Source organism: Molothrus aeneus, chromosome 5 (assembly GCF_037042795.1).
Source record: "Molothrus aeneus isolate 106 chromosome 5, BPBGC_Maene_1.0, whole genome shotgun sequence".
Classification (NCBI taxonomy): Eukaryota; Metazoa; Chordata; class Aves; order Passeriformes; family Icteridae; genus Molothrus; species Molothrus aeneus.
In genome coordinates, this window is record NC_089650.1 from 48251205 (window position 1) to 48265372 (window position 14168).

At 38.4% G+C, this 14168-nt stretch overlaps 1 protein-coding gene across 4 annotated transcripts in view; it reads right to left on the reverse strand.

Moving 5' to 3' along the window:
- The window catches only part of CADPS2 (calcium dependent secretion activator 2), a 285197-nt gene that overhangs the window by 133313 nt on the left and 137716 nt on the right, over positions 1-14168 (reverse strand). For all 4 annotated transcript variants that reach the window (XM_066550639.1, XM_066550638.1, XM_066550637.1 and 1 more), the window contains exons 7-8: positions 12842-12953; positions 2766-2905 (exon numbers count right to left, since the gene is read on the reverse strand). In XM_066550639.1, coding sequence (XP_066406736.1) covers positions 2766-2905; positions 12842-12953 — 252 coding nt within the window. The remainder of the gene's footprint in view (positions 1-2765; positions 2906-12841; positions 12954-14168) is intronic.

Below are 14168 nucleotides of genomic sequence, written 5' to 3' on the forward strand. Positions count from 1 at the left end.
GGCTCCAGATATTAATTTTTAGGATATTTGGACTTGAAGAGCACAATGAATATTTAAAGCCCCATTTCCACTGACTTCAGCTAACAGCTGTTAGTGGTGTGCACCCCTAGGAAAACAGATTCCAGTTTATCAAACTGGACACAGGAAACAAATAAGATACCATCAGTTACTATAGGTGGAAGCATTTCAGTCTCTTACAAGGAAGTCCTTCTGTGCAGCACAAATGGGGATATAAGCCAGTTCCTTTCAATCAACCCTCAACTATTTTAACTGTGAAATATTCCTTTGCCTTTCTGATGATACTGCCCATCATCCATCACAGGTTTCCAGTCTCTTCACAAATGCAGATTTCCCTGATAACACAGCATGAGTTCAGAACCAGAGCAGCTTTAATATGTGTATTGAAGCAGATGGGAATCCCTCTTGAAAAAACAGCAAATGACCACTTAATACTTACACTTACCCAGGAAGTCAAGAGAAGGCTGCAGGGAGTGCCTGGATGATGGCTCTTCATAACATTAATAGTTCCTGACTGTACACACTAACAATTCTGCTAGCACGTGATCTTTTCCCTCCTCTCACTGCAACTCCAGTGCTTCCTACAGTACCTCATCAATCTACTCAATGGTTATTGAAGGAATTATTAAGTTTTTATTTCATTTCACTTATGTTAATGGTGGAGAAGTCCACAGATCCATTGGTGCCCTAACTTTCCTTAACAAGTGTCTAGGTAATAATCATTATAGCTAATAGCTATAAAGAAAAGGAAATGATGACTGACCCAGAGCATTTTTAGTGAGAAGAATAGCCTAAAGAATAGTCACAGCAATGACCCTGAAGTAAAATGTAGAAGTAAATCACAGTGCCAGCAGACAAGTATTCAAAATCAATCTGAGGAAGCAACCACCAGCAGCAGACAAAGGGATAATGGTTGAACTAAATTATTGACAACAATATTTGATTTGGTTCTTTAATGATCAGACAAGAAGACTGATATAAACCAGTATGGAAAACTGAACTGGGGAGGTTGGGAAGACCCTCTGAAGACCCCAGAAGAACAGCTCCTCGCCAAGACAGCCTCTGGGGAAACACAGGAGCATGATGAGAGGAAACACTGGAGCCTTCTCCTTGTTGCTGGATCCAGCTGCACATTATACTCTAATTGGGGCTGTAGACAGCATGACCCCAATATTATCAGTGACCTGATCAAAAATGGGAACTTCTCCCAGCCATTGCTTGGGATGGGTGCATGGCAGCACAACACCCCTGATGTGTTTAGGGTGGCAGTTTGCAATTGAACCAGGTCATGTTCAGATGAATCTGTTGGGACATCATTCTTTGCTGATGTGCTTCAAGTCAGCCTGCCTGTGGGGCTGCCTTTTGACAAGGCTGCTGAGGAGGGCGGGCAGCAAGCACTGTGCCCCCTGCATCCTGCACTGCTGCAGCAGCTCAACACCCTCCAGCAGCAGGAAACTGAATCCAGGCTAGTGGGCTGGATCTAGACGAAGATGTGCCACCATCACCAAACCATTTCACAGGTGTTTGGTGACTGCAAATGAATGGGGCAGAAGGTGGGACTCACAGGAGAGCGTTGTGCTTTAGTACAAACACTTATCTCTGCTCTCTACTCCAACTTATCCATGTTATAGTACAAACACTTATCTCTGCTCTCTACTCCAACTTATCCATGTTACCTGAGTCTTCCTGCTTTCTCCAGCTACATTATCCTATTTCCCTTATGTATTTGCTGCCCTGCTTGGAAGTTTTCTCATCTCAGTTCCAGTCTCCAAGCACAGTACCTCCAGTCCCCTGTTGACCCCATGACTGGTTTCCTCCCTTTCCTCACAGTTCCTGGTCACCAGGCACAGGTCTCCATGCACCAAATCCCATTGTTACAGTCCCAACCATTTGTGTCTAAGTTTCACAAAACCAAAATGAGGGATACAATTGGTACCTGGGAAATTTGAGTCCAACTGATTAACACTTTGAAAAAATTACGTCAGTTTGGTTGCTTTTTTAAAGAAAGCATAATACATAGGAAATTTTGGCAATTATTGCCTGTGTACAATGGGCAGAATACAAACAGGAGGAGTCTAAAAAGAAACCTATATAGCATGGACAGTATATTGATTCTTTTTGATTGCTTTATTAAAAAAATACAAACTTGCTTACTATCAGCAACACTACCTATTTTTGCAGGTGGGCTGAGGAATAGTGGTGGCAGTTGATTAAAGGAGCTCTCTTTATGAACAAATCTATTCCACACAGTTTCAGTGTTAGACAGAAAAACATCCTTAAGCTAGCATTCATACATAAATTTTTTTCAAGAGAAAGACCATACAGCAGACAGAGAAAGGAAGGGGAGACTATGTGGCAAATACCACTTTATTCAGGTATATAATTAATCCTATTTTAATGGAAAAATATGTTTCTCCTAAATATTTTTTAACAAAGTGCCATAAATTGCAACATTCAAACCAGTATCTAAATGAGACTGTACTCTAGGTTCTGCATTTCAGTCGTAGCTCATCATCTGTATTTACACATCACTGAACATCTGAAATGAACCTTATTCCTGACTAGTCCAAACTTTTTGTATAAAATGAAGATATAACACAATACCATAGTATAGGAAATGTTTTAGACATTTGAAATGTTTTACAAACTTTATGATTTTAGATACTTTGTTAAATACTTTTTAGATACTTTGTTAAAACATAGGCACAGTGAGACAAAATAGAGACAGCCAGGAAATGGACACTTACCCACAGTGCTTCATGTGAGGTGGTTTATCCATTCTCACTGCTAGTTTAATTTTCAGGTCACTGTCCTGGCTGTTTTTGGGAACTATCATTTTATGCAGATCAGGGGACTTTGGACTATTGGACGTTGGATATAACACAACCTGCAAGTCATGGAAAGAAAAACTTTAGCAAGTTGATTAAAAAAACTGCTTGTAGTCTTTAATGGAAACATCTAAGCAGTGAAGATTCTAGTTGCATCTCCTCCAATACAAAAGATGACTAAAAAAGATTTCCTAAATCTAATAAACCAGCTGACTCAATCTCATTGTAACAGACCAATTTCAAAAATTAACTCCTTCCTTCTCTTACAAATGGAAATTTTCATATTATAAGTTAATAAAATTTCCTCCTGTTAATACATTTTGAATTAACTTTTTTTTTTTTAAAGGAACAGTTGGCATTTCAAAAGGGTCATGTACAATAAAATAGGAACTTAAACTTTTACATTATTCAGTGCTCTGCTGGAAACCCTTTTGAAGCCATTTGCTGTAGATTATGCAACGGATCAGCCCTCAGTAGTGGCATGGCTTGAGAGAAGATAACCAAAATGTACGTCTTGTTACTGTCTCCAATTTTGATCAATAGCATTAATAAAAGTCAATTTTAGTAAAAAACCACAGAAATTGTAGATGAATTCCAAAGCACCTTTGCTGCAAATGGAAGGTAATAGATGTAAAATACTATGTCCAATCCACATGTGATATAAAAACCCCCAAGCCACTGAATTTTAAAGATTTAATTTTTAAAACATTTATATAAATTTATTGAAACTTTTATTAACAAGTAATTTTAGTATAAGTCACAATCAATAAAATATTATTGTTATTAGTATTGTTAGTTATTTTTATTTATTAGTATTGTTAAATATTTATTTACCATCTAAAAAAGTGTAACCATTTATAGTCAGTACAATTAAAAATTACTGCTTCATCAAATTCTTACCCAAAGTGACATGTTCAGCAGTTAAATGCTGCTGAAATATAATTTCTTTCATTTTTCTTATAAGCACTACTTTTGAATCTGGATTCTGAAGTATTCTAAAGTATTAGATTTTAGACTCTAAAGTATTCTAAACATACTACTTGGGAGACTTTCATAACATTCAGTGAGTTCTGAATTACAACTACCATGAATTACTGTTATCATTTCGAAAGTAACAACACTCTAAAAAGCATCATTTTTCACATCTTTCATTTCTTGAAATAAAATAAATGAATAAAATAAATAAATAAATAAAAATAAAATGAATCATTATGTTAACCATCAAGTTAATTTCCTACACATAGTACTTGTGTCATATATATAAAATGCAATTTATTGTCCTCTGTGTTACTACAAAGGATAAGTTAAGGACTTGAGCAAAACTGTCCAAGCAAGTATAAATCTAACAGATGTTATTAGTCAAAAATATTACAACAGTGTCATTAAGATCTAAATCATCTGAAAGATGGTGTAAGTAGAAGGCCTTCAGTTCCTCATCTCAATATTTTGCAGAAGCACATTCTGTTATTATCAGGAGCTCCAGTCAAGCAGAGGAATATGATGCATCACTCCTAATCAAATATGCAACCTTTGTAAGACCAGTGGAAGAATTAACCTGTCAGATCTATTGAGTACATTCAGTACCTTTTAAAGCAATAGCAGAAGAATCAGTACATTCTGATTTTAGCAAACCTGGTTACTTTTTTTTTCTTTTTGCAAGTGCACAGAAACCACTACTTATAACAGAGTTATTCCTTCTTTCTGGTTTTCATTCTGAGTAAAAGGCATTCCTTAAATAACATTTAAAAACATTTTGAGTATGGAAACCTTTGCGTTCTGATGTATCAAGGGGGAAATTATTTTTAGTTTATTTATCCCTTTAACTGCAAGATTATATAAGCAGAATTATTATACATTCCTTGCATTTAGTCACTAGGCATTCACACAGGACTGCAGGTGATGCTAAGAATTTTTCCTTTTCTACAGTCTGCAATTCCTGTTGTCTTGTAACTGCTTATTACAACTCATGCATCTCAAGTGACACCTTTCTCCTGTCAACTTCCTGAGTTTTTAGAATGCTGATGAAAATAAAAGTAGACAAGAGTATGATTAATTTATATCTGTGGTAGTGACAATTCCTTTTCTGAATTTTAAAAGGAGTATAATGGAGCTCCAATTTCAAAGCTCTCACAAAGAATACGTATCTGTCAGACTATTTGACCCACTGTGCTGGGTTTGTATTACATTTTGTCAAGCCTTCCAGCTTTAAACAACGAGAGCTTGAAAGAACTTTGTAATCAAACTTTTTGTTACACAAAAAGACACACAAAGCATTTGACAAGCATGAATTATCTTTGCAAAAACCTTCATACTAATATTGCTCTGAAGGGCATTGATAGCTACTGTGAACCACAGCATCAGGTGGCTGTAAGCTGCAAGCTCCCACAAAATCACTGAAACCAAAACACTCGGCAACTTCTCCTTGATAAGAAAAGTAAAAAACTGCTGAAATTTATATTAAAAGCATTCTCTCCACTATGGAATACTGCAGTGTGAGGTCATTGCCATTGTCCATGGAGAAACTTTCTAAGGTTATTCTGTGTCAGATTTCCTTAAGGATTTAAATCTTCTGGTTGTTTCATAATCTACTTTTAAAAATGAAATGGTATCAACTCAAATGTCTCCTCTGGCAGACATAAGAATCACCTAGAGGATACCCTCACTGTGCCTGAAAATTTTGTAAATTTAATAGAATTCCTACTGAATCATATGTTTCTGTACTACATCATATATTTCTGAAGTTTATTTTATTTTAGTTTGATTTATTTTATTCATACACCTGTGGATATCACCAGGGTAGTTTATTCAGCAGCAGCACAGAGCATTATGAGTTTTTAGTATAGGAAAGTGTTTACCATAATTATACTAACAGGTAATCAACATTAAAAAGTATAATGAACTATTAATGACTAGAAAGCTACATAGCAAACACAGCTGCTGTGCATTGCATTGCTTCAACTCATTTAAGGCAAATTAATAGTATGAGAACAGCGTGGGTTGAGATAATTCAGTAAATTTAATCATCTCATAATCATTAAAAAATACTTGACCACGTGTTCCAATTATATCTAGCATTACATTTCCTCAGACCACACAGTAACTAAAAAAGTGTCAAGTTCACTTTGCACCCCTCCACATCTGGATGAAAAATAAACACAAAAATTTTAAATATCATAGAGCATAACTTGTAGGCATTTGTGCAAAGTGATGTTCTCAAAATATTGTTTCTTAGCTGTAAATGACCAAAAATGTTTCTCTCTTGACCTTAAAAGCTGACAGGTAGAAAGACGTTGAAGCTAGTATCATTTGATAGCTAAACTAACCACCATTTTTGTGATTCCGTTATTTATTTAGGTCCCCAGCTGGATCACAGTAAAAGAAGTTAATTTAAGTACACCTGAGCCAAACAGAAAGGCAACTATTAATTCTATTTTTGGCACATTGATCATATCTTCTTTTAAAGGTATGAAAGAAAGGTTGAGTTGTCCAAAGTATTCTAAAAGCTTAAGCAAAGAAAACTGGGGGCATTCTTGCTTTCTCAGAGAAGATAACTGAGCAAAAGATTCAGAGTCAAAAGTGCTGTGCTGAAGTATCTCCTACTGGTACTCCCATGTTGAGATAAAGCTATCAAGCTAACCATTCCAGGCTGCAGTTGTCCTGTTATCAAAAAAAATATGCAGCCTCCAAAAGGGACTCAAGAAGGCAAGAGGCAAACAGACTAGCGAGACCTTGAGAAAAATCAAGAGTCAAGATATTCTCTGTATTTTCTGCCACCTGACACCTGTGGCTGCATGTCAGGCAACTTATGTCCTCACGTTCTGGATGCTCCCCAGTCCCCTACTTCCACCAAACCCCATGATATTCAACAGCTGAACACAAGTGATGGAGTTACCCAATCAATACTTCTGACCCAAGTATTTGATATGAGAAAGATTTTTCAAGTAGGGATGGTCTAAGACACATTTTGAGATCTTAGACTCTGGGCACCAGACCTTGGTAATCATGGTGATTCTGAGACGACTATGCTGAGTTTTGGCTCAGTGTCACAAGCAAAAGAGATGAAAGTGAAGAAGATCTGCATCTTAATGCCCTGGCTGAAGAGGCAGGTGATGTTTAGCATGCTATTAGAGAAAATTGTTATCTTGCCTTCAGTACAGACAGATCTGTAAAAAAACAGAAAGATCCAGCCTATCCACAGTCTTCTCTTCATAACGCAGCCTGGGTCATCTTCAGAAAGCAAACCAAACCTCAGACTAGCCCCATCCCCAGGGATGCTACTGATGCATGGGGCTGCCCTGGTGTCTCCCAGTCCTGTCCTGTGCCCTGATACCCCAGGGAGTTGCTCCTGCTTCTGGCACCCAGCTTCCTATCCTTTCTCCAAACTCTACCGTCTCCAACAGGAAAGCTAGAAAATTTTCTGAGACAAAAGTTCTCATGCCTGATGTGCTCTTTCAGAATACAAATGGCTCCAACCTCACTTATGGGACATCTGATTTTGAAAGAAATGTCTACTGAAATGTCTCTTCTCAAGACATCTTCTGCCCTAACTTGAAAGTCTGGAGCTGTTCTGTGTTGTCAGCCCCTTTCCCAAAGACTGGCTGATGTCAGAAAGGCAGAAGCTGCTGTCAGTGTGACAAGAAGCTCAGCTGCATGCCCCAGCAGCAGCCTGCCAAGCACAGCACTGCACTCACTTTCCCTGAGCATTAAGTCATGACACCCTGCTGCCAGGAGGATGAAGAAAAAGAAGCTAAAGAAGAGACTCAAATTGGAGGTAGAAAGGGGAAAAGGAGATATCTCTCTTGAGAATAATCCCCTTATAAAAGTTATCATCTTGGGAACCCCTAAAGAATGGGTTAATAAGAGCTCGATCACCAAGGGAGTTTATGAGTTTTCTATGCAAGCTCCATCATCTCACCTATTGAGTGATCTCTTGCTTTTTGGCTATGACTGCATTATGGCTGAAACACCAAGACAAGGCTTTGGGTAACAGGTGGTTAAAAAGAAACAAAAACCAAGAGAAATTGAATAGGCACATGGTGAGAGAGGTATCTAAAATACTGCTGATGAAAAAGAACTGGGAAGACTTCACAATTTACACAATCAACCTCTGTTGATGGTGCTGCCTGAACACTAACCTTAACAGGCCTTAGCAATTGATGAAAGTAGTCTTTGAGTCCTTCCCAAAGAGCCTCTCCCCCACATCTAAGAGAGACAAAGCCTGAATGCAAAGTATCTCAAGCATTTTCAATGAGAGGCACTCTCAAAGAAGCTTCTGAGAACCTCCCCGTTAGAATGGAAAGAATAATACTCAGACAATCACAGAGTGCTGACAGGCAAACTACTTGGGGAGCAAGAGACAAAGCAGGAGTGGAAGCAATCTCTTATAATTTTCCAGACTTAAAAAAGAAAGACAGAAGAACTCAGGGCTGAGAAACCACAGTAATTTCAAAGTGTGATGGAGAAACACAATCCCCAGGATGGCAGGCTTTAAATTAACAGTCACAGAATGAAACTGTCTCTGCTCAGGGGCTCTTTGAATGTGGCACAGAAGAAAAACAACAACTGCCCAGTGCAGCTGACATTCAGAAACCCATCAATCCTGTGAGTATAGGTACCTAGCCAGTACTGCTATTTTATAATTTTAAATCAAACACAGAGTAACAGCACTAAAGGGAAAAAAAAACCAAAAAGCATAGCTGCACAGCTAATTATTGCTGGTTGCAGCTGACTGTCACATGCAGGCTGTGAGACAATAGTTCTCTTTTAATTGAATAGTCAGAGCAACAAGGCTGAAATATTCTTATATTCAAAAAGTATCAGCGATCAAACACCACCTGCTGCTCTCACATTGTATCCACATGTGTGCTAAGCACACACAAGGGCTGTCACTTTGAATTACTTACTAGGTCTGAACATCTTTATGCACAAAGTACTGAACAAGCAAAAGTGGTCTCAGATCCCTGAGTTTCAGAAACCACCAGGCTGATTTTTTAGAAGCAGTTACATCAAACTCTGAAGGCTTCCTCACACTTTCTCAGCTGTTGCACGTACAAATGAAACATCAATTCTGCCTTCTGCATGCACATACAAAAATTATTCAAGTGGCCAGATCAGTATCAGTCACATAAAATCTGTACCACAAATTTCAAAGATCTTTGACCAAAGTAAGGTCTTAACATTTCCTCATTAGAATAAATTTAGCTTCAAAGATGCAGCCTGCTTCCCTTTCTAGAAGTTAGTCAGGGGTTCAATTCACTGTATGTAGAGGTCTGCACAAACAGACACACACCACTCCAAAAGCTCATGTTCTGCAGAACCCAAATCCAAATAACATCCTTTCCCTTTTTGCGCAGCACACATCTCTGTTTTTAATTTCAGTGAAAAACTGAATTTGTACAACTGTTCTCCAGTTTGTGTAGAACAGAGAATAAATACTAAGATTTGTTTTTGTTTGAAAGTGGTCAGCAGGAAACCAGAAGAATATCCTACAGCAAGCAAAATATTCTCTTGGGATTCACAACTGGATTTATTGTTATTTTTGGAGGAAGACAGCCGTAACAGGCAAGGGACATAGCAAGTATTACTTCCTTTCAGTTAACCACGTCTTAAATGCTTTGAAGGGAAAAGATGTTAAATACAGACATCAGCCTTTCTATCACTTGGTGCTGACCTGGTGGCTTCCACAGCAGAGGTTGTGAGCCTGAGTTTTCAAACATGGAGTATAAAAAGCTGCAAGTATGATCTGTCCTCTCTACTGAAAGCATTGATGAATCCCCTCTGCTCCCCAATGAGCTAATTAATTACTTCTGGAAATAAGCAGTGACTTCCCTGTAAACAAGGGGCCTACTGATATCAGAGTCTACATCTTAAGTTCACAAGTTAGAGACATCACCATCCACTGATGGGTTCAATGGAAATACCTTCTCCTCTACAGTACTGGGGATACCATTGCTGGCTCCATATTTCATACCTTAGATCTCTTTTCCTAAAAAACTGGCCCCTTGGTGGCAGAAGAAACCTTTTAGTATGTGATGGAAGTTCAAAATTCAAATCATGTAACTTGATGCTGCCTTCTATTTCTAATTATAGATTAAACAGAACAAAACCTTCAGGATAACTGCAAGGTATTGGAAATGCAAGCTTCAGTAATGTAGAAAAGTGGTATCAGGTCAAGACACATACTTTTAAGAAAGTATTTGACAGATGAAAATTAATGTCCACAGTAACCCTACCTCAGAAGGGGTAGGTTTGAGTTGAATTATTAAGTATAGGAAAAATACCAGTAGGAAGGATCTTCAGACCTTTTCCAAGGATAAGAAACCTAGCTGAATCAGATGGACTCCTGCAAGTCACTGCATTGTAATGACCATGCATAAAGTTGCCAAACTTTATAAAAATTAGGCTTATCCAGGAGGATCCCACATATTTTCAAATGATACCTGAATTTAAATCTCTCAGACCTGAAAACAAAGACATCACCAAAAGAAGAGCTTGAAAGCTAAAATGTGTACCACAAGAGTACATAGTACTGCAAATTATTTTGTAAAAATTCTGTCAAATCTTCTCCCAGTCTCCCCTGAAGCTAGCAACCACCTCTCATAAATACTCTGGTTATATCAGAGAAGTGAGTTGGAAGATTTCTCTTTCTCCTGAATTAAGGGTCTATAATCCCATGAGCTGGAAGTTGTCTGTCAGCAACCACAGGTTTTACCTGGGAGGTGCAGAAAGAAAGACACCCAAACAGACTACTGCACAGCCAGCATGCCCTTTTTATGTTACTTTTCACTGCTAAAGACCATGTGCATGTACATAGGTTCATTGTGGGAGGTTTATCTTTTACTGACTTATCTTTCTCAGAAGGTATTCTTTGGCAAATCAGGAGTGTATTATACAATAGAAAAACAGTATCCAGGCATCTCTGGGATACTCCTGTTTGCTGTTCTCAATCTCAGCACAAGTTTTAATGCAAGGGGGAGAAAGGTGATGGCCTTTATACTTTTTCACAAGGCGGGGAAAAACAGCAAAAAGAAATTATTTTAATAGACTTATTCTGGTACAAAGCACCAAATCTCAAGCATCTGATAAAAGCAAGCAGCAAATACCAGGAAAGTGAGAATCAGAAACAGAAGATTGGTCTTCCTTACCTCATCTTTTAGAGATCTTGCTTTGTCTCTGGGAAAGCTGGGTCAGACTCCAACAACAGGGCACTGAGGTCACTATCCCCTCTCAATTACTTGGTTTTTTTTCTCTTTCCCCTCACCCCTCCCAACCAAGACACTTTCTTTAAACTGCTTGGACCAGCTGACAAACACAGATGTGTCAGAAGGCAGCCAGGAGTGTGCAGGGAGGGGAAAGAGTAAAAAACCTACAAACCAATCCTCTGTGGCCACAGGACACAAGTAAGGAAAAAGCTATACTCAATATTTTACATTTGAAATGTATTTATTCTTTAAAATTAAATTTGAAATCTTTTTAACTTCCCGTCCTAGAAACTTAGACAAGCTGCAGCATGAGAAAGCAGACCAAGGCTGGTACCCGAACTTTGGCTATTTGAGGTTGCAGAAACAGAGGATCTTGCTAAAACCTGTGATACTTTTAGCCTCTTTATATTGATAATGCTTCTTTTCTTCTCTGACTCCTTGGCAATGAGTATGCTGGCTACTGTTCACAATGGCCACATAGTCCCTCCTCCACTGTCCTTCACCTCGGCACTTGACTTTCCTTCTGCTTCTTTGAAAGGACTGTGCAAGGAGGGACAGAGACAAAACTTCTCTGTGGTTAGTAACACCATGCAATTTACCCTTTCAGTGTCTCTTTTATTGTTCTGAATCCAGATATTGGTGACTCTGGTTTGCTCAGCTGCACACCTGTGGCACCTCTGTGCCTGTCACACTGCCTGCCTGGCTCTTGCCAGGGCATTACCTCTGCGGGAACCTTCTCCATGCAGATCCCACCTACACCTTGACCAAGTGACCTTGGAAGCCCCTTAGAAGGATATGAGATGAGGCAAGAAGTAATCCTGAAGATACATTCCTGACCTTAACAAGTGACACAATGCATGGGACAACGTGTTGGAGCGTAACCACATGTCCTCAGAGGACACAAAGTGCAGAAGAGCCCTGCTCTTTCCAATGAGCTTGCTTGCTTGAATGAGAAACAGCCAGGACTCTGATTGTAGAACTAGGCATTAAAATGTGAGCTATCTTCCATGTGCTACATGTCAGAGGTGAAAATTTCAACAGAAGAAGAGGAGGAGATTTGTAGAGCCTCTATGCCTCATTAACCTTACCCTCTTCTTTCTATGATACATTGCACTCTCTAGCTCTTGATTTTGGCCTAAGAAGGATAAATTTAGAGAATTTTCAGAACAGTTTGAGTTGGAAGAGACCCAGAAGGATCACTGAAGCCAGCTATTAAGTGGATGGCCCATATGGCGATCGAACCCATGACCTTGGCATTATTAGCACTGTCCTCTGACTAACTGAGCCAATATCAGATTATCCTGCCAAGATAGGGAAACACAGAAACGGAGGAAAAGCTCATGGAGTACAACAATAAGCTCTTACTTAACTCTCACATATCATCCCTCACTCCTCTCCCATTCTGCTCCATCCTTCTACCACTTAAGTCCTCCCTTCCTTATCCCCATTGTTTGCTACATTTATTATATGCCAAGTCCTACCCCTCTCCCTTTCACTTGTAATTTGAATAGATAAAAGCATTGATATGTGACGTAGAAATTAATGCTTTAAATAAGACAAAGAGAACCACTGCGGATGCTGGATGTAAGTTTCTGAAAGGTAATTAAAGTCAACCTACCACGTTTTGAACACTGGTAAAAGCCACCCTTACATAAAAAAAGCCCTGTTTGATAGAGCCACAGCAGAACAGGCTGGTAATGAAGGCCTTATACCATTTTATGGCACATTTTATCAATATTCACACTTCTACCCATCATTTCTCACATATTTCTCTTTTCTGCACATAATACTCACTCTTCCCAGTTCTTTATCTTCAAGTGCCAGCACCCCGGTGCTTTCTGTAAAGAGTTTTACTTTGACAACAGGCCGAGGGTGAGTAGTGGTGAAATCCCCTTGGGTTCCCCATCTGCAACAAAAAAAACAACAAAATTTAACTGGGGCTGAGTACAGGCCTGAGAGTGATAGGACATTTAATCTTTTGTAGAATATTTATCTATGCACTCTTGGAACTTAGTTTTCAAGCTTTAGCAGGAGGAGGGTGGGAAAGAAAAGGGAGGTACATTTTTGAACATCCAAGATCAAATATCTACATAGAAAAAATGGCTTTTCTCTATGATAAAACAAATCAGGGATTTCTGTATGACTTTTGTTATAAAATATCAATCCAAAATTTTTTAATGGAAAAACTCAAAGAACAGAAATTATATCTTCATAGAGAAAAAAGAACCAAGCAAGAAGACAAATAAAGAGAGATCTATTTTCTATGAAAAATATTCACTATCTTCTGCACACCAGTCAAATTAATTTACCAAAGAACCATGTCGTAATTCACTTCAGGCAACCACAGCATGAATAAATTAGGAGACTTAGGCAGAGAAAATCTTATATTTTATATATTTTACAACTTAGAATGTAGGAAAAACATAAACACAAATGCAAATAATAGGAAAAAAATATTATCGGAGTGACTATAGCTCTGCAAAATAATTACTGCCACAAGGCTCTGTGCTTTTAGAGAACCTTAATTAGGCAGACAGACTTCTAGTCGTTAATGTCTTATCTCAGTTAAGACACTTGTTTTGCCAGCCTTCCCCCCCCCCTCCCTGTGTGTCAGTGGTACAAAAAAACAAAAGTTATACAAATTAGGTTGCAATTTCCTTCAATGATCTATTCCATTATCCTGGACAACCACATGGAGCTCCTTGCATTAACTGATTAAACCGATTGTGATTACGCTAGTAGGTGCAAAAAACGCAAAAAGTAAGCACAGGTCCAGTTTCTCCTGGTTTTGTCCACTGTGTGAGATATTACAATTATCAGAAACTAATAAAATAAAGAAAACAGATGACCTTAAGAGTATGCTCTATAAAAGGATGTATTACACAAGCCAAAATCTTAGGCCCTCATTTAGGAAAAGCAACAATTTTCATTTACATTCAAGAATACACAATCTCTCCAGTATTGCAATGTGAACATAGAATAGCAATTTTCCAGCAAAGGGACCTACTAAGCAAAAGAAAATGCTTCAATTACCATGAGTTACAGACTTCAAGACCAAATCTAGAAAGTAATATACAATCAAAACCAAAAAGCTTTAAGGAAGCAGCAGTTCTGTATAAAC